This window comes from Asparagus officinalis, chromosome 8 (assembly GCF_001876935.1).
Source record: "Asparagus officinalis chromosome 8, Aspof.V1, whole genome shotgun sequence".
Classification (NCBI taxonomy): Eukaryota; Viridiplantae; Streptophyta; class Magnoliopsida; order Asparagales; family Asparagaceae; genus Asparagus; species Asparagus officinalis.
In genome coordinates, this window is record NC_033801.1 from 126,931,849 (window position 1) to 126,954,369 (window position 22,521).

At 31.4% G+C, this 22,521-nt stretch overlaps 1 protein-coding gene across 1 annotated transcript; it reads left to right on the forward strand.

Moving 5' to 3' along the window:
• Positions 44 to 21,671, forward strand: LOC109821896 (RNA polymerase II subunit A C-terminal domain phosphatase SSU72-like). The gene is made up of 5 exons (XM_020388052.1): positions 44 to 89; positions 209 to 219; positions 20,681 to 20,889; positions 20,977 to 21,130; positions 21,618 to 21,671. Exons 1-5 carry the CDS (start codon positions 44 to 46, stop codon positions 21,669 to 21,671), a joined length of 474 nt encoding a protein of 157 aa, XP_020243641.1.

Here is a 22,521-nt window from a genome sequence, read left to right on the forward strand (position 1 = left end):
ATTGTTAGTCTAAGGAATGTTTTTTTTTTTTTTTGTATGTTTTATGGCGGGGACTCCAACTTGGATTGTGGACAAGGTGGCCGGCGGAGGTAAACAATTGGGTAATTTGCACATTGGCCCCTTGAAGTTTTGGGGGTTTTGCGCAAAACCACCCTAGAAGCAGTTTGGTTCAATTTTAAGTGCATTACATCTGTAGTTGTAGTTGCAGGTATCTCTGGGGTACTAAGGTTTTCAGTCTTCCGATATACACTCAAATATGTATAAACTGTATACTTCTATCGAGACCTATATATAACCGCATGCGTTATTTGTCCTGATGAAACAAATAACTGTCACAAGTGATTATAATAGTTATTATTTTAGTCACTTACATTATGATGTGAAATTTATATCCGTTGGTTTCACTATTTAATTTCATGACTAAATTACATTTATCTCGGCCATCTTTTGGTTATAGGTTACACGATAGCACACATGATGTCGATGCATGCATGAGATCACAATGAGAGTAAGAGATTCGAGGAGCTGAAATAGATGAGAGGTGTACTTTTGGACGACTATAATTTGTTTTATATGCAGAATTTGTGTTTGGATACAAATCTATCTAATTGGATATGCATAGTTGGACTCATGTAGGATGCATTTTTTTTAATAGAAATGTAGGTGTAGGCGTCTAAAAATGTCTATAGGTTCTCGCACGCGGTTCGAGACAGAGAGAAAACGATGAATGTCACTATCTGAGTCACAGAAGCTTATTTAACATTAACAAGCGTATGAAGTGAGTCGACGAACCGTGTGAAGCAACGGAACTTCAGAATAACGAAAACACGAACTGATCGGAAGCTACGCGTCGCTTACGAAACACGAATCACTCCTCTTGTTCCGTCTACTCCATGTATGATTCAACCATGGAATCTTGTAGATCTTCTCGTCAGCTTTCCAACGCATATTGAATCGCGCGATTCCGAGTTCGGACGACGAAAATACGACGAAAACGGACGGGACGCACGAAACAAAGCCCAGAGCCAAACCTAAGACACCGCAAGTGTCTTGGCCGAGGCCTAGACACCCAAGGTGTCTCGGCTTGGCCGAGACACCGCGGGTGTCTTAGACCCTGAAAATCTATTTTGTTGTTTTTTGACCTGTTTTTCGATCGTTAACCACTTGGATTTGTTTCAACTGATCTAATGTCATCCAAGAACGTGATAAAGTGGTTACAACTGAGGATAAGAGCAAATCATTCGTTCTTATCCGAAAACATGGCTCCTGAAACCTATAAATACAGCCCTAGGGCCTTCATTTGCACAGATCTGAAATTCTCGAGCGTTGGCGAAGCCTTGCTGAATTGAAGACTGAAGGATCACGAATTTCAGAAGAGAGGAGGAGATCAGATCGAGTTCTTCAGCATAAAAAAGAAGAGTTCGTCGGATCTACAGTTCCCGGTTCTTTTCCTTGAAATTGCCCCGTTGCGGTGATCTCGAGAAGAGTGGTTATCTCGCTGTTGCCGAGATAATTGCTTCGGTTTCTTGATTCCTTCGCGAATCAACGAAGCTCTGGATCGATCTGATCGTTTGGTGGTCCACGGATATCAACATCCCCGTCACAGGCTAAGATCTCACGTAAGCAGCGGAGAATAAGAGTCTGTTGCGTTTGTTCAAAAGAAAGTTGTAATTTTTGTTGAAAGTCTTATAAAAAGACTATTTTTTTGAGTTTGTTGTAAACGTTTGAAGTTGTAAATGAACTCATCAATGAAATCGACTTTCTCCCCAAACAGTAGGATACATAGTTGAATCGGTGTATTATAATGTATTCGATGCTTGTTTTGCTTGGATATTGTTTTTGAAGGTTTTTGTTATTTGTTGTCTTTATATAGCTAGGATTATGTATGTTTATGTAAGCATTTGCTATTTTAAACATGTTGTAAAGGCCAAAATTTCCAAAAACCGAAAAATACTATTAAAATAATAAGTGAAAATAGGGTAGAGATCTTTTACATACTTGGTTGTAGAGAATCTTTACAATTCACGAATCACATTTCCTCATTCAGTGGACACCATGAATGATATGTTTTACATAAATTAGAAAAATATATAGATTAAAAAACTTTTAATTGTGGGACCATTAAATAAACCAATACAACTGATCCACACAACTGATTGTAGGAAATCTCTACAATCAAGAATGTAGAGAATATGAACCTGTGAAAACACCCCCAAGGGATTTCCATAGGGAATGCAAAATCAAGTTTTCAAAAATCCAAGGAAATTTCCTTGAGAAATCATTGAACCATAAGATATAAATCACTTATTTGGTTGAAAAGATCAAAGATTAGAATAAATTGGCTAATTTGTTTGGAAAGCATTCAATTGATTTAAAAGAAAGTGAAATTTTTATACATCAGGGTGATTATATATTTATATGTTTATATAGCATTAAAATAACTTGGATTTTTTGTCCCCTTTCTCTATTACACGCTTTCCCTTTATCAAAAACTATTTATTTCTTTATTTTCTCTTTTTTTTAACCTAGTATGATCTATAGATCTAATATAATGAAATGCATACCCATTAGCCACCTTCCTTGTCCAATTATCTCCAGAGACAAAAGTAGGGCCGTATAACACAGAACCAACAACCTCTACAGCTCACTACAGCATGGCTCAATAACTAATAATATGATGGGGATTAATAAATAAATCAAAAATTAATCATCCAATTTTATACTCAATGCAACCACTCTTAATGACATATAAGCCCACTCATACATGTGGGACCCTGTCAACAACAAAAAAATGATGCCACAGAAGATAGTTTCGGTGTCACTTATCTTCATGGTTTTTTTTAATTGGTTAATAGTCCATGAAATATATAAATAGAAATATTAAATATATTTAGATGTTTTGCGTTCACAAGTTCATTAGATTTGCTTATTTTTTAATTCCCTTCCCATGAGAAAGTGAATAGATTGAGTTGCGTGTTAATTTGAATGTGTCAGTCTTCTTGTGATTTTTTTTTAATATTTTTCTCTTTTTTGAAGTAACTCTGAACATACGTGCAAATATTCCTAAATAGTGATTAGCGTTATTAATTGCAGTTGACAAGGGGGAGTTGCAACTCGCAACAAGGTGTACGTTTACTACTATGTACTGTGTATTGTACGGAGGTAAACCTCAACTCTGGTTTCTTGGAAAAAAGATCCAATGGGAGATCTTCTACATAATTTATTTAGTACAAATTCTATTAAGGGGCCGTTTGTTTGCCTAAAAATAGAGGGAAATCAAAGAAAAGGAAACCTATTTCTAAGAAAAATAGGTTTTGGGATTGTTTGGTTGGCTAAAAAAAAGAAGAAAAACAAAGAAATGGAGATGAGATGAGATGAGTTGTCACCTTATTATAGGATGATGTGAGTGATTTTTTAAGAAAACTTGTTTTGATGTTGTTTGGTTAGCGGAAAAAATAAGGAAATGAATTATAAGAAACATATTTCTTGAAAACTTGTTTTGATGTTGTTTGGTTAGCGGAAAAAATAAGGAAATGAATTATAAGAAACATATTTCTTATAATAGGTTGTTTTTTTTTGTTTAGTTATTTCTTAAAAATAAAAAAATAGATGAGATAAGATGAGTTGTCATTATATTATTGGATAATGTAACCCACACTTAAGGAAACTGTTTTCCTAGCTTTTAGGGAGGAAAACAAAAAAATGAAATGTTAATGAGATGAGATGAGTTGTCACAATCTTATTCGATGATGTGAGTGATTTTTAAATATGAGATGAAATGAGTTGAGTGATGTTGTGGATGGAAATAATATTTTATTAGATGTGGTGGATGTGTTGAGTGATGTTGTGGATGGAAATAATATTTTATTAGATGTGGTGGATGTGATGGATGAGTTGTTGGATGAAAATAATATTTTATTAGATGTGGTGGATGAGTTGTTGGATAAAAATAATATTTTATTAGATGTTGTGGGTGAGTTTTAGGGATGGAAATATGTAAAATTGTACTTTTTGAGATTTCTTGGTTTTTATTTCTATTTTTTGGGTTTTAGGAAATAACCAAACAGGCCCTAAGAACAGTCGCAATTGGGTGATCTATAAAATTCTAGAACAGATAAAATTAGTTTATAAATTCTATCTATTCTATATTACTAGTATTTTCGGCGTGATGCGTGCATGAACAATATTCATTGTAAAATTATATGCGAACATACTGGTGAAGGATAGAAACATATATTTACAAATATAGTACTTTAAAACTTTGTAGGATACAATCTAAATCATCACAATATATATCCCCACAAACCATGCCAAAGTTCATAGAGTACATGTGATGCGTGCGCATTTGAGGTTGAATACCTCCTTTCTTATCTTTTGTGGGTGGAATGTTGGGGAAGGGAAGGGACTAATCCTTTTCCTTTTTCTTTCTTTTTTTTTAATCATTTTTTTTTAGATGAGGAAAATGGAGAAGAAAGTGGAAGGTTTGGAGTTTAGTTGACACTATCAACATGGAGTTAGTTTCTTTTTTGTATATATATTTTTTAAATTTTATCTATTTGAGGAGTTTTAACCATTTAGATAGGTATTGAGAAAATTGCTTGAATTTCTTGAAATCGTGACTTACATATAGGGATAAAACTGAAAATATGGACAAGAGTCTAGCTTTTGTTAAATAATAATAATAGATGGTTGAATCTATCTCATGCTTATAGGGGTGATTATAGTTTATGAATTTTAACTATTCTATTTATGGTGCAAACCATCTCACACCCATAAGACTGATAAGATTTTTATTCCCAATTCATGCCATATAGGAAGGAACAGAATGTGACAAACTGGCGTTTGAATGCTTATTTGAAGTTAATGATTGCATTAATAAAAAAATATAGGAAAATTTTCAAATCATAAACATTGTATGGCCCAATAGTTGTATGGTCCTTATAGTAATATAGGAAAAGCTCCATTTTAAATAAGAAATAAAAATAAGAAACCTACTTTCTCATTAATAAAATCATAATCATTAATAAAAAAATATAGGAAAATAAGAAATTTAAATCATAATCATTAATAAAAAAATATAGGAAAATAAGAAATAAAAATTGTAGGGTTCTTGCAAAATCATACTTTCTCATTTCAAATTCTCATGGAAGAAACCTACATTTTTATGTCTTATATAGTCCAATAGTTGTATGGCCCTTATAGTAATATGTTATTTTGATGACTTTTTGGGCTGTTTCATTAAATCTATACTATATATTAGGAAAAGCTCCATTTTGATCATTGTAAGCCACATTTTTAGAATTCTGAAAATGTCATTACATCTTAAAAATAATTTAAATGCTCTCACATTTTAAAAAATCAACGAAAATTGCCCTTGGACTTGACAAAATCAAAAGAAATGTCCTGACAGTTGAAAATAAATCACATAAATGACCTTAAATTTGAAAAAAATCCATTAAAGAAAAGATGGAAGTATAATCAAAATCATATCTATCGGTTTTCTTTGAAAATTCGACTACAACACTCATCCTATATATACTCCATGTGATGCATGCATCATGCACAGTTATACTAGTCCTTATCCACTGAATAGCAGAGGGTGTGTTCGTACTTATTGTCTTCTCTCAAAAGAAAAAAAAATCTCTTACAGTAGTTCAGTTCTCACTAGTCTAAATATTTTGATTCCATTGCTATTCTTATTATATCTATAATTGAAAATATATATTAATTGTACTGATTTAAAATTGATAGTGAGATATATGTTCATGATTTTCTTGCTCTCCTACATAATTTTCTAAGAAGACCCTCTCTTTAGGGTATTTTTTCCCATATAAAGTTACTTCAGTCATAATTTTTCATTATGGATAGATAGGTGATAGAGATCATCTTTTAGTTCAAGATTATGATTTATTTTTTGAAAAGTATAGGGAAAATGTAATTCATGAATAATACAATCTTATTATATTAGAGATGAACTATAAGTTTATAACCATCTAAATAGTGTCAATTGGTTAGTGAGTTAGAAAATAGTCCTGATTATATTAGGGTCAATTTGGAGAACTACTCAAACTGACGACTAAGACTGATTTGGGTTAATTTTGAGTCAAACTTGTTCTGTTTTGAACCACTTGGTGGATCAAAATAGACCCGGTTTTAGGGGTGCTTTATGGCCTAGGACAAAATAGAACAAAATTGTTCTAGATTTTACCAAACAAGACCTTAGTCCTTTTTTTTCTTTTTTTGATAACTCATTCAGGATCGAACTCACGACCGCTAGCTGGTATCATATTAAAACCTTCCAATTGTCCAAATCACCCACCGTGGGTCGGACCTTAGTCGTAATCGAATAATATGAGGGGACAATGTTCATTTCAACGCTATTTATTTCCTGCAATCACAGCGTACCTAATAGCTGTACTCTTCATTCTTAAGCTCTGATACTCCTTTGGTACCATGATTAAAAAAAATACTTCTCAACAATTTTATCAATTTTTCTCTCTGGTGACTTGATCCAATTATTTACTTAAGCAATCAATTGTCTAAATTTAACAGGGAATTAGCTGCACTTTGAAGCAGTTTGGCGAGCTCTTACTATTATTATTATTATTTAATATTCTTGCTTCCAAGTTTAAGAGATTCTTTCCGTTTATAAGAAGTTTGAATTTTTTAATAATTTAATCAATTGTGCGTCTGATCTAATTAAACTCTGAAAGTGAATGGTATGATTTCTTGATAATGGTGGTTAATTGTGTGATTTTTAGTTTCCTCCTTGGACTAGATAAATATTTTTAGAAAATTAATAAAGCAATATTAGTGATATGATAAGCCAATGCAACCTAGAGAATAAAAATGATTTAGGTTATTTACAGTCATTTCTCTTGTAGTCACCGATGCCAAATTTGGCCTAGGAGAAGATAGATGACATAGATGAACAAATTAGATATCATATCATAGTTAAATTTTTGCTTGTGAGGAAAGACATCACAAGTTTATGCTAGAATGTCTATTTCAAGCTAAAAAAAGAGAGCTGAGGAAGATAAGAATAACATTATAAAATTGATATTCATCACATCTATTAAACGATTTTTCTAACCGGTTCTCATGGACGCTCCTTACAAGATGAGAGACACAGAAATTAATAGCAAGTAGGTCTCTCCCTGATTTGCGCTAATTTCTCTCATTTGCTCTCTCTATATATCTCTCTCATTCTCTAGTGTCCATGGACACCCTTTAGAAAACAAGGGGAAAAAAAGAGAATTTTTTTTAAAAAAAAATAGATAGAAGTTCTTTCCCAAGCAAAATTTGTAATGAAGTCTCAATTGTTAGAACTGGCGAATAGTAGTATTTCAAGACAAGTTCCCAAAACGGAAAAATATCAGCTCAAATTTCCAATAACCTACATATTTGCAACTTGATCATGGTTGAAGTGTGGAAGTACAACACTTCTCTTCATGTTGTTCTTAATTAATCATCTCACAATCACGATGCTCACACCCAACGCAATCTCTCATTGCTGTACGAGAATTTCTCAACTTTCACTCGCCAACTCATTTCTTGGTAATTTAAAAAAAAAGGGAAATTTACATTTGTTATCCACAAAAAAGAGAAAATCAAGAAGAACCACACATCAAATTAATAGAATTAAAATTAAAATCTTTCGCGTCCTTCTAATTAATAATTAATCTTCGAAAAATACTCTCGCAGGTTGAGGCTTCATATTCGACGTGACTACTGCTCTTCCGCGATGATACACCTCCTCTCCCCTTCTTCCTCCGCGCCGCCGAGCCTCCTCTCCTCACGTTCTTCCACGACGACCGTACGTCCGCGACTCGGACAGCCGTGCCGGAGCGCATCAATTCCGCTGCTTCGCCTCTCATCTCCGGCCCGGGAACAGAAGCGGGGGATGAGAAAGTAAATACTTCCCCCGCTTCAGCTCCGAATCCGGCGACACGATCATGATCCGGCGCGTCCCGCCCTGAGAGCACGGCCTGCTTATGACGTGGTTCGGATTCGCCTCCAGTACCTCCTTCGCCGTAACGGGCTGGCCGTACTCCTCCACGTACCCGTTAATGTGGACGATCCGGATCAAGTCAAGAGCCCCACAGGGAAGAACGCAAGCCAGGCAACACCTCAGGCTGTTGCCCATATTTAATTACCTCCTGCTGGTCTTTGAATTTGAAGGGGGGGGACTTTGAGAGATGAATTAAGGACACTAGGTCACATATGTACATGTATATATATATATATGAGAAAAATAGGTATACTTGGTACGTTTGGTAGTAAGGTGTCTTATTCTCATCCACTCATTTCAATTCCCAACCACTCATCAACCCATGAGAATGTGGATCCCGATTTCAGTGAATGAGGGGGAATATGTCACTTCACTACTAAGCACAAAACTTGTGCTTGATACCAAACATAGGGGAATATGTCACTTCACTACTAAGCACAAAAACTTGTGCTTGATACCAAACATACTTATTTATGTCTCTATGTATATTGAAACACGCACACATGGGGGTTGCATTATGTGACAAATTAAATAAATGTTTTTTTATGTTATGATCGATGACAGACAGACCAGCTTGAGCCTAACACATTATCTTAATTATTAATTAATTAAAGGAGTAGAGCATCTCTTTATCACGTTCAGTTGCTCCTACAGTGGGGCTTCGATCGGAATCATGTTTCTCCACGTGGCCAGTTATGGCTTAGGAGCTTAATTATATATGTTTATCTTTAACATTTTTGACTGAATTATTATTATATTAATGGGTTAATTTGGAGATGATAATCTTAATCAGTGATATCGAGTATAGTAGAAGGTGTTAAGTTGTTATCCAGATCGATATATCAACCTTTTTTTATATATTCTCCAAGATTTGTTCTTCAAGGACATATCATCCAACGTAGCCACTTAATATTTAGTTTTCTAGTGATCGATCGGTTGTATTTGGACATTTGGCTACGTGGGAGTTCGGATACCAGAGATTTTTTTTTTCTTAACTCAATAATACATATATTAAAATAATTAAGTTCTACATCATGGAAGCTTTCTTATTTAAACCAAAAACATGTGAATAGTGAAGCAAATTTCGTGACATGTTTTTTCAGATCCTCCACAACAACAAAAAATAATAAAAATAAAAGTAAAAATGAAAAATAGTGGAGTACCTCTACTTTATCAGAATCTTTGATTGCTTAATTGATGGATATGATTTGTGTTTCACTTCAATGATTAGTATAAAAAAGTAATGATCAATCCACTATTTTATTTTAGGGGTTGTTTGTTTGCGCAAATAAAGAGAGAAATGTGCGATTTGAAATCTGACCCCTTAGCCACATAGGATTTTGGTTTTAAGACATTTCCAATTCCAGCATTTGCTTTGCTGGGTGATTTAAAGAAAAAGGGGGCTGAAATAGGGTGTCACGTCAAGAAAAAACCAATTTCAGAGCTTTTGGGTCTGAAATAGGTGAGAAATGTCATGTCAATGAATTTAATATTGCTCAAAGCACTATTGAAACGACAGCTGGAAGTAAATGGTATTATTTAATGTCATGACACTGAGTATTTAATTAGAAAACTCATGGTATTTCGAATATCACGTATTAAGAATAGATTGTGAATGCACGTATTAAAGGATAGATACAATATCACGTATTAAGGATAGATATATTAGTTTAAACTTTTAGATAGTACTGTATAATATTTCAAACTTAAAAAAGTATAATATCTTAATTATATAATATCACGTATTAAGGATAGATATATTAGTTTAAACTTTTAGATAGTATATAATATTTAAATATTTTAATATTTAAAGAAGGGTTAAGGGTATTTTTGTCTACCAAAAGATTTTCTGAAACTCGTGTTTTTAAAGGGAGTATGATTTTTGGATGTTGAAACAAACCCAAGAAATGTAAGTCCTTATTTTCCAGCCTATGATTTTAATGTGAAATAAACCAAATAAGTTAAATGTGGGAAACCCTCTGAAATATCCAGATATAATTTTCAAACTAGTTTTATGTTTTCTTTTTTTTTTTCAGAAATGTACCAAACAGACCTTTAGTGGAAAGAATCCAGATTCTTTCTTCTACATGCATTAATAAATTTTTCTTTAAAGCCTACTATTCTGTATATGTCCAAAGAAGTGAACGATCTAATCACAAACTCATCACATGAGGTAACTTACATAACATTAAGAAGATAAATTTAACTAATTATAGTCCCCCCAAAAAAGAATATTTTCATGTAAAACATATGCAATATAAATTTAAAACCTCAATATATGACACCAAATCTGCTAACTTAAGCTTTTGGTTTACCCACCGTTGTTCTCCTTTGATTAGTTTAATCTTATTACGATCTTCTTTATTCCCCTCTTTAGCTTAATTTAACCTTAATCCAACTCTAAATTAAGTGCGATGCAAGCAAGTGTTGGCCTTAGGCGGCCACCATTTTCACTTTAAGGGAACATGATCATTGTGTACTTCAAAAGTGTTTCCATCTTTAGAGATTGTAATCATCACCCCATTAGGGTTTAGGAGGCATAATCAATTCTTAATTAGTTAGCATGGACACACAAACGGAGTAAACCCTAATCGAGGCAAAACAAGGGTTTTATCATAGAAGTTTCACACATTATGAATATGAATGGAAGTGAATGGTTGGGCTTAGCACTAATTAAGCATAACATTTGGATTTTCAAAATGCAAGCTCGGTTACGCCAAAGGATTTTGCAAATTATATCGATCGTTAATACTCAACTCCTAACATGCACCCTAGACCTCGAAAGCTTTCAAGTCTGGTTCAAAGATCCTCTAGATTTTTTTTTTTTTTTTTGGTAAAAAGCTCCATTTAATTAAGGATAGAAAGGAGGAATGTTCGCTTTAGCTATATTGGCTGTTGATGCTTTGAAATTGTTTGGATAATTAAAACAACTTTTCTGACAAAAAAAAGGGGACAAAAAAAGAAAAAGGCATCCTAAATTCTTGCCACCTACTTAATGTGTATATTATGAAGCCATTAAATTAAAACGTATCCAAATGCTCATAATCAATTAATGTCAAGTGGTAATTATTTATCATTTCACTAAATCGTTTGGTTGCTCAAAGAAGAACATGGATCTGGCATTTTTCTCGATTCCGGCCTCAAATATAGGCTACTGGTCCTTTTACGAGTGATCCTTTTTTTCAAGATAACTAACCGTACTAGTCCGTGCTAATCAAAGGTTTAAAGAACAAATCCATAAGGTTTGGTGAGCAATAATACAAATTATAGTTTTGGTATCCCTCTTTTATTAATTTTTATATTATATATAACAAGAAATTGGTGGTACTCCTAAAATCATAAGACAATGACATCTAAGTGCACAAAATAGTGTCGCCTGTCGCATGTTATTTTGATATTAAATTAGAATTCTGATACGATTGTGTTTATTTTCTATCCACAATTAAAATCATCATCAAATTAAATTTAGCTAGAATTAGAAAGTTCTATTATATTTAAATATCTGGTAATCCTAATCAAATCATATTTATCCATAGTTAAAGATTCTATTAATTACATTTTTAATTATATTCTCTTTTATAAATAAGGGAGGGGTTAGTGGCTTATAATTAGCTTTATATTTCAAAAAAATTGCTACACGACTCTCCTTAATTACTTTTAAAAAATAAGTTTCATTGAACCTCCAAGATTAATTGTTTGACACTAAGCCTGTAAAATTTTTTAAAACCTTGATAAGTTTTAGAATTACAGAACAACCAACATATTTTTTGAGTTTTTGCATTTTGTCCCATAAAAGTACTATCTGATAATTTTACATTGGAAAACATTATCTCTCAATGTCAATATATACCCCTCAACTCATTCGTATCTGCATATTAACCCATAAAATTACAAACAACTCCAGAACAATAAAAAGTTACAAATAGCCCTCTAAAAATATGAAACTACAAGCAACCCCTAAAAATCTAAATATTAGAAACCACGCCCATAAAATTCTAAAGATTATAGACAATCACGTGAAAACTCTAAAACCTATAAAGGTATCACTTTAAAGTACAAAAAATTCAAAGAACCCTTAAAAATCTAAAAATTGCATACCACCCCCATTAAATTATAAAAATTATAGTCAATCCTGTAAAAACTCTAAAAACTATAAAGATATCCCTTTGAAGTACAAAAACTATAAATAACCCTCTAAAATTTTTAAAATTGCAAAAAAGCTTTCAAAAATTATAAAAATTACAAGAAGGCCCTAAAAATTCAAAAAAATACAAAGAACTACCCGAAGACTTGAATATTACAAATAGCTCCCGACAAAATTAAAAGATTACGAACAATCTAAAATAACAAAAAATAGAAACAACCTCCAAAAAATCTAAATTGCATACAGAACCCTGAAAATAATAAACAACCACTATTAGGGGATCTGTATGAAAGTTATTGGGGATTAACTGACAAAACTATTAGGGGATCTTTAAAAGTTCATTGGCAGTATTTTGATCATTTGATCTTGCATTAACTAACAATGTTAATTTGGAAGCTTTTTACCAAAAGTTTTGAGGTTTGAGGTTTAGTGAGAGTTTCAAAGGTATTAAGAGTTTAGAGTCAAACGCCCAAAGTTATTAGGGTTTTAATGAAATTTATTCATATTTCAATTTTTATAGAGAGGATAAATATTAGTGGTTACATGTGAAGATCATTTATATATTGAAGGATAAATTGTGGTTACTACTTTTACAACATATCATGATAGTCAAATTAAGACGGGAACTAAAATCCTAAATGGATAGGAGAATCAAGTGAAATACATCATAAATAAATAAATTTTAGATCTATTAATCTGTGTGCAGGAGAACAAATTGATCTACATAAAAGGGTAATAGAGATAGAAAAAGAAATGACTTATACTCCCTCTCTATATGTAAAAAGAACTTTATAATTTACTATTAACCCTCCATCTAAAAAAACTGTCATGTATCCGCTCCCTATTTGTGATTTACTATTAACCTTACATGTATAGTCTTTTTTTCTAATATTATGAAAAAAAGGAGGGATATTATAAAGGAGGGATTGGTGATTAAGCCATCTAATTTGAATTTGAAATTTTAATATAAAATTTATCCACATCATTGATTTATATTTTTTTATAAGAAAAAAATTCGGCTCAATTTATCTACTTTTGAAGGAGTAACAGTTCAAAAAAAAATTCAGTACAATTTAATTTTTAGAAGAAAAACTATAGCAAAATAACACATGCGAGTTAGCACAGCCATAATGCCTGTTATTATGTATTCTGAACACAAAAATAAGTTTGTGTGTAACTTTTTAAGAAATGTCATGATAGTCTGAGAAAGTGAAATGCAAAATTGCTCCCCCAATTCTCTATGGCATTTAAGGCTCAAAACATCCTGCTTGAAATGTAGTATTTTCAATTAGAATTTGTGCTCTTTAAACCCTTGAATATTAAGGGCTATTTGGTTTACATGGAAACCTCAGAAAAGGGGCCTGAGGCTTCCAATAAGGGGCTATTTAGTTCATTTCCCATGAATTGGGAAACACAATTCCATGTAAAGAAATCTAAGTTTTGATCGAGTTTTCAAACTTTTCCAAAAAATAGATTATTTAGGTTTGTTTCACACATAAACATGATGGAGAAACCAATGTATACACTTTTCTTGTATTTGATTGTTATCAAAAAAGGGAAAACTTTTAGTGATTATAGATTTTTCATTTTTCTTGTATTTGGTTAGTATTGAAGTGTGTAGGTATCACCATGGTAAGTTTACCGCTTATTAAAAACAAATTTATTTGTGATCGTTATGAGAGGTAATCTTACCAAAATAAAAGTGTAAATATAACATGTAAAACCAGTAAATAACTGAATTCATCATAAATACCTGATTGACATAAAAAATCAGACAAAACATGTAACAACATGATTATCTTAACTGTTATGAACTACGTACCTAGTTTGACATGAAAAATACATGTTTGACATGAAAAAATCACATGAAACCTGTTTGACATGAAAAAATCACACGAAATCTGTAATAACATGATTGTTCATAAATTTATAAAATATGCACCTGAATTAGTAAAAATATCTTATGAGACCTGTAAAAACCTATAACAACCTTATTAGTCATAAATATCTATATAACATGGAAAATCGCATCAAACTTGAAAATATCTTATATGTAGATACTTGAGACTGTACTACAAGAAACAAAATCAGTTAGGTTTCAAAACCATGCGCGCTTCAAAACCATGGGCAAAACCAACAGAAAATTTACTAATCCAAATAAATATTGTCAAATTCAACATCCAACAACTAAGTAAATATACCACTTCATATACATCTATTAAACTCATTATTTGCTTATCAAATGCTAACCAAGAAAAAATATGAGTAAGAAAAATAAGGATATTGGTGAATCTTCATCTGCACCATCATCAAAGATAAGAATATTTAAAAAATTTATGATAAAAAATAGATTTGTTTATTTTAATGTCAATTTACTATGTTTTTTATCAGCATGGAAGGATTACTAAAGCTAAACAAACTTTTGAAGAACGGATTGCCTATACGAATGCAGATCGAGAGCAAGATGGTCTGTAGGATATTATGGAATAAGCAAAAATTATGCTAAGAGATAATGCTGTAAAACTTATAGACCCAAACGTAAATTGAAAGTGTCCTTACTGCAAAGATATACCCAACATGATATAGAACAACTCCTAACACACGCCCATGAAGTTGGTTACAATGAAACAGTTGCCAATCTGAGTAAGGATTGTATTGGAGAGCATCATGGACTAAAAATCTATTTATAATCGCTAAAATAAAAGCAATGACATATACTACTTTGCCATTATAGTGTACTACTATGTTATTTTATGCATGTTTTAATTTGAATGAACTTTATGACTACAAAATCATGTCAAAGTATTTGTTGATATCACATAAAATACACCAGCCACATGTTTAATGAACTTTATGGCTGAGGGCTCAAAACTTAGTCAATATCATCATTGTTAGCCATCCAGTACAATATTAATAAATATTACAGGTTGATAATCTTAGAATATTTAACAATCATCATAAAGTAAAAAAGTCACCAACTAAAACTCATGATATGACAATATTTTCATTAATAACTCACAGTAGTACTCATCCAATATAATGTAAATACATTATAGGTTGCTTACATACAATTTTTTTTAGTTGTCATGTATATTGTGACTTATAAAGTTCCTGCAAACACAATTCCAATGTAAAATTAGTACTCTACAATATTCACATAAAGTTGATAAATATGCACATGAAACCATAAGCTCAAAGTGGAAGCGCAACTAAAATCAAAATCATACAAATAATTACTACTTATTACAATAATACGTTCCATCATCATAGTGTTCTACATACACATAAAATAACATCAACATATTTGACAAAATAAATGAAACTTCCCTAAATTAAGCAAGACTTGTCTTGCACCAAAAGTAAGTAGATTTAACAAGTCTGTTAGAAGTGAGAATCACAAAGTACCACTACATGAACCCATATTCATATTGTTCTTTTAATGTAGTTTACACAACTATCACTAAAACCATTATAAATACGCTCTATGTGTTCAATTCTAGTATTCTCTTTGTCTTATTTTCCCTCACTTTGATCACTACGAATTGAAGTACATCTAGCTTGCATTCTCCTTATGAACGTAAATATTATAATAAAAATAAATAATGCAGCCCCTTGAACCATATTAACAACACATTGTTCATCCATACAATCCCCATCAACATCCATCTATGATACAAATATCAAATTAAAATAATTTATATGGCTAGCAAGCACGACAAATAGATATAAACAGTAAAGTCTTAATAATCAAATCTCATAGCAAGCATCCATGTGTTATTAATATGTAGTAACTAGTCATCACAACCAATCATGATTTATGGCTTTCATGGAATAATATCATACATATATAATCAAATTGGAAATAAAGAATTTGTCAATTTACCAATAATCAACACCAAACAGTTCAAATATCTTTCACAAACTCATAATTAAAGGAAAACAATAGAAAACAACACCAAACAAAAATGTAATCCTATTATTTTCATTTCACTACCTCAAATCATACAAAATTAAAACTAAACAAAAATACTAGTTACATGGTGATGCATCGGGGATTTAATCACATTTTTAATCATGTATAGAAACAGTCAGAGAACTGATTATGTGAGGATTTAGACTTGATCATCCATTTGTCTCAAGTTTTACAAATTGGTGAGGTTTTGAGGCAATCAAAGTAATAAAGCCAAAAAAATTAAAAAATTGGCCAAATCATACCAAAAGTTGCTAACTTTCACCAAATCAAGTTATACCAGTTTTACAAGTTGGTGTGATCTCAAAAGTTGATGATAATTATCTGTTCAAGTGAGTAATAATCCCAAAAAACTAAAAATGGTGAAATGATACCTGTAATTGCCGAATTTCACCAAATCAAGCGGCAATCTGAAGAAATCCCCTAAGAAAGGCATTGCCTTTTTATGAGATCTAGCAAAAATCTGAATAAATCAACTGAGATCTAAGGAAACTGAGTGATTTCTCCAAAATTAGAAGAAATCAGTAAAAATCAGACAACATCAAGACACTGATTTCGAGATCCGACGCGCGAAGAGAGAAGAAACGGCGGGACTTAGCGGTAACCCTAGCCAACTGAGAGATTTCCCCAAAATATTGTAGATCTGACAAAAGGACACAAGAGGAGGGTTTCGTGGGTTTTCCGCTCGATTTTGGAGGAAATCATGACAAGCGATTTGGCTGAGGTGGAGCAGTTTAGCTCCCTCTGCGAACCAAACCCGCACAAAAAAACGAAGGAAAATAAAATGTCCAAGGTTGACACTGTGTGAGGAGAGAAAAATGGGTTTTGGGCCTCATTTTTAACGAACCAAACAGTCCCTAAATGACATCAGTTTAAAAAAAAAAGCTTTGAACCCTTTCTTATTATTATACTAGGTTTTATACACGTGCAGTGCACATGGTTAGATATCATGATTAACTATTTTTTGATTTTTTTCCTAACTAAAGTTTGTTCATCGGTTCCACTTTAATAGTTTGTGCTTACTTTTGTCTCTAAAATTTATCATTGCGATTATTTATTTTCTTTGATGTTTGTTTAAATAGGCTATATCTAACTTAAATTTTCATTTTGATATTTGATTGATAGAATACAAATATAATCTGAAGCTAATTTAAATTTTTATATTATTTGGACTAACATAAAACCAAACTTTACTTGAGAAAGTATAGTGTTGCGAAAATGAAAAATATTGAAACAGTGTTATACAAGAAAAGTGAATATTTAAAACTAATAAGGCACGGTGATTGATTAAAAGTATGCTAAAACGATACAAAATAGAATATAAAATTTATTCCTAATCATTAATAGACTTCATAAAAATTATAAACTAAACATTAATGCTAGCTCTAGAGTATACTTTTAAATAATAAAAGCATCCACATAAGCATATAAAAGTACTAAAAAAGTTCATGAACCCCCTTTCTAAAGATTCCTAGTTTCATTCAAAACAATTAAACTATTCTATAAAATATTTAGAAATATTATCTTTTATTCCTTTTATTTTATTTTTTTATTGAGCTAAGATCATTCCTTCTTCCCCTTTATCTTTTTTCTTGGCAATTCTAGAATAGTGTCTTCATCATCTACATCGATTGTGACATCAGGCTGGAGTTGTATTTTTTGCACTGTTATCTTTCCTAGGCTTGTTATTCTTTGATCTTCTCGTTTAACTTCACAAAGAAGTAAAGTGTATTTCTGATGTTCAACACAAACTTTTTGATATACAAACTTTGATTTTTTCCCTATTTTAATGAGAATAAATTTTAATTTCATATATATAAAATTATTGGTGTTCCAAATTTATTGCTTAAATAAGATCATGAGCTACCTTTTTTCATCTACAATGAATTCTTCTGATATGCATCCAATAAGAGTTTCTATTATGTCAATAACATTACTTTTACTCTATCCCTATCGTTTTTTACAAAGATCTGAACTAAATACATGTATTTTTTTCATTAATAATTTGCCTTAGATTATAATATTAATATTTAATTTTTTTAGTATTTGAAGGACAAAGTATAAATTTTATGAATACTTACTAATTTTTCTTATATCTTTCATGAAGAATTCTTCTTTGATTGAGATAAAGTTGTTAATTATTCTTAGATGGAACTCAGTCAGTGCTTTCTTTATTCATTTTATCGCTTTATCATTTGCAATGGAAATAACTTGATTCTTTTGAATGATATCTTTGAATATTCTGATAGTTTCTCCATATGTAATTCATTGTATTATTTTACCTTATAAGTATTACTAACATCAGAGATTAATGTTTCTAAATTATAATCAATCGATGCTAAGCTATTATATTATAGTCTTTTATTATTTTTATGGATATAAACATCTATCAATTAAATGTTACTAATATATTTTTGCTGCTCTAACTTATTAGTAAAATTATATGCAATTACTCTGACTTATATGGTGACAATAATTTTAAAGCTATCATATATTTTTTTAAATTTTATTTCTTGACCGAATATTTTTAATCATTTCTTACTTTTGTTTACCAGCATTAATTTAGACTATTTTTAGATGCTAAAAAGGGATAATGAACTCTTATGGTTTTGAACTTTAAGGGTGTGATTTATAATTTTTAAAACTTTGGGAGTATTTTTAAAAAAATTACTTTTAAGTTTGGCAGTTGTAACTTCTATGTTTCATGTGTCGATAGTAATTTTTTAATGTCAGAATATTTCCTACAACTCTAAAAATTTAAGCATTCTTTTTTTATTATTAAAATTGTAGATAAATTTTTCAAAAAACTCAAATATCAGTGGTCTGTAATAATTTTTAGATTTAATGTGTACTTGTTAGAATCTTTAAAATTTTAGAGTTTTTTGCAATTTTAAAATTTTGAAGAAGTATTTTGTAATTTTTGTAACTTTAAGGTTAATTTTGGTAAATTTTTAATTTTTAGGTGCATGAAAGTAATCTCTCGAATTCATCTTTTGTTGTTTATAAATTTTAAAATTTTAGAATTTAATGGTGGTTTTTTATAATTAAAACTTTTGAGGGTGTTTCTATAATATTTGAGACATTGAATGTGTTAATTGGAAATTTTAAAGTCTTTAGAGGTTGCTGTTAATTTCTTAATTTTGTGTTTGTTGTTCTAAGTTTAAAATGTTAAAAAATTTCAGGTGCATCATGGTAATCCCTTGAATTCACTTATGTTGTTTGAAAATTTTAAAATTTTAAAATTTCAGGGTGCTTATTTGTAATTTAAATTTTTGAGGGTGTTTCTATGATTTTTTGAGATATTCAAGTGTTAACTGCAAATTTTTGATTATTCATAGACTGCTATTAACTTCTTGATTAATGTTTGTTGTTTTAAGTTTTAAAATGTTAAGATGTCTTTTATAATTTTAAACTTTTTAGAGTATTTTGTGCAATTTTAAAACTTTTTAGGTTTTTTTACAATACTTCATTATTATAGTATATTAGCTACATATAATTTCTTTATCTTAACAAACTAATACCATAAAGCTGTTTTATATATTTTATTAATATTTTTTTAAATTGTTGAGTAATAGAGAGTTCACGTAAGATTAGAATATGATATAATTATAATTAGGATAGATTAAGATATGAATGAAATATTCAAAATAGTGAAGAGTAATATTGACCAAGAAAAGATTTTCCCGAACTCGTACTTTTAAAAGGAGTATGATGTGATATGATATAAAAAACAAACGATAAGATGAAGAGTTCTTTTTTTTTTCTTTTTTGACTCATTAGGTACCAAATTCAAATATCTAGATTGTCAAAATTTTAAATCTTTATCTATGATTGGATTATTGAAGCTTATTTCTATTAATTAAAATTAATTAGGATAGGATACAATAATACGGTAATATCTTAAAGAGTCAAGGGTATTTTTGTCCATAGAAAGTTTTTCCCAAACTCCCTCTTTTATAGGGAAGTATGATTGTTTGTCTTGCCCAAATGAAAAAAATGCTTCTACATGGTTTTCAAGCGAAACAAATCATTCTCCCTTTAAAAGAGGGAGTATGAGAAAAACTTTTCCTATCCCAAAATACCCTTCATCTATCATAAATTTAACAAAATTATCCTTTTTTTTAGTATTTTTCTTACGTTACTCCAAAACAGAAATCAAAAGCCCTAAAACAATCTGTTACCGTATCTATCGCCTCTGTTCATTCATCTCCTTCAAAAATCTTCAACACCCTCTCCAGCAAAAAAAAACCTAACGGCGGAAAAAGAAAAAAAGCAGAAGAAATCGGAGAAAAATGAAAACTTCAAGAGAAGTTGTAGATCGACGACAGCCGAACCCGGGAGTCCCTTGTGGCCTCTCATCTTTCTCTCTCCTCCAGGGTTTCCTCTGATCTCCCACCAAATCCCAAAAAACTCAAATCCCAAATTAAATCGCCCCTAAAATCTGGTAGTCTCCCGTCTCCTCAAAACCTCACTCCCCCAAATTCATCAAAAAACCCTAGAAAACAAAAGAAAACCCAACGAAATCAAATAAAAAATGAAGCATAAATCTCCAAAGCTCCAACACGCAATGGTCTGCACCTCGAACCAGAATCGAAGCATGGAAGCCCACTCCCTCCTCCAGCGCCATGGCTTCGACGTCTCCTCCTACAGCACTGGGGCACACGTTAAGCTCCCCGGTCCATCGTACCGAGAGCCCAATGTCTATGAATTCGGAACTCCTTATCACAAGATGTACGATGACCTCCTCCGCAAGAACCCTGAATTGTGAGTGGAAAGCCGATTTTGCCCCCTATATTTTTTTGTATTTATTGTTTTACCATTGTAAAGTTGGGACTTTTGTGGAGTTTTTAGGTACAAGCGTAATGGGATCTTGCCGATGTTGAAGAGGAATATGAGTGTGAAGCTAGCTCCTCAGCGCTGGCAGGATAATGCTGCTGATGGCCCATTTGATGTTGTTCTCAGTTTCGAAGATAAGGTTTCTGATGCGATCGTCGATGGTTACTGTGTTTTTGTTTTTTGTATTTTTTTTAGGTTTATTTTAAAGCTGATACTTTGCGATTGGGTTTTGAATTTGATTGATTTATATGAGTTTCAATTTGGAGTTTTTATTTGAATTAGTGTGCAATTCCGAGCTTTGATAGTTTTTAGAACTTGCTCTTGTGAGATAATGACAATTACAATTTTAGATTTTGTAATCATACCTAAGGGTATTAGCTGAAATTGGATTGAAAAAAATGCCTAGAGATGTAATCGTCTACGATTGGGTTTTACTTAATAATAAGGGTTGGAGATCGAACTCCAGCTTCGGTATGGAGACATTGCGAAGGTTTCCTTCGTATTAAAATAAAAAAACAAAACGAAAACTTCGTATTAAAACTTCAAGAGAAAATGAAAACTTTGTTGCAGTTGCATTTAGACTGAATGACTTAAGGCGCACTGGCTATATTGAACGTGTCGAGGTAGAATCTTAACTGGCTTCTTTTCTTTTACAGACTTTCATGGAGGCAGATAAGAAGGGTGATGGAAAGATAGATCTGGACGAATGAAAGGAATTTGTAGATAAAAATCCATCATTGTTGAATAACATGACTCTTCCATACTTAAAGTGAGTCTTCTATCCTTCTATATTAAATCCTCAAGTTGCATAAGTTTAAGGTGCCTTATTTTTGCCCATTATTTTCTACAAATAATATTTCATAAAGTTAATATAATTTAGTGCTTATTTATTTCTCTTTGGTAATGTGCACGTACAATGACACACTTTTCTAAATCTAGAACAATGTTTTGTTACATGTGGTTGCTTAATTATTACTCATCCTTTCTCAATAAATGAAAACAGAGTCCTCAGTTAATAATGCTTCAATAAGCTACACTGTTCCATGTTCTCAAAAGCAAAATCAATCCCCTTGAACTTTGTGTGAATATTCAATCTTACATAATGTACATAATGCATTTTGTAATGCTGTTAATAGTTGAAGCAACTCCCTTTAACTTTTTGCCTTCTTCATCGTATTCACTCTAAACCTTGTTAGGCCTTGGAAAATCACATGCTTATGCTTGATCAAACAAGCGCACTATGTTCCAAATATGTTCAAATATCACGGATATTAATCTCTGAATAATTCATGTTTGGATATGATTTGTTAAGGACACGTGTTTCGTTCTTCGAGAATGAAACAGGGCGTCAATCATTTGATTTGCCTGATATATATTTCATGTTTGAGTATGATTTGTTGAGGAGGATATCATGCATTATGACCAGGCATAATTTTATTAGGGGAAAACTTCACAAAACCACTATGAACTTTGGGGTTTTTGCACAAAACTATCTTAAAATTTTTTTTAACGGAGAAACCAAAGTTAAAACTGCAGAAAACCAAAGTTAAAGCATTGAAA

Coding starts and splice junctions, on each gene's coding strand:
- LOC109821896 (XM_020388052.1), top strand. CDS start 44: ATGGCGGGGACTCCAACTTGGATTGTGGACAAGGTGGCCGGCGGAG. Junction 20,890..20,976: donor CTCCGCAAGAACCCTGAATT/GTGAGTGGAAAG, acceptor TGGAGTTTTTAG/GTACAAGCGTAATGGGATCT. Junction 21,131..21,617: donor CGATCGTCGATGGTTACTGT/GTTTTTGTTTTT, acceptor TTTCTTTTACAG/ACTTTCATGGAGGCAGATAA.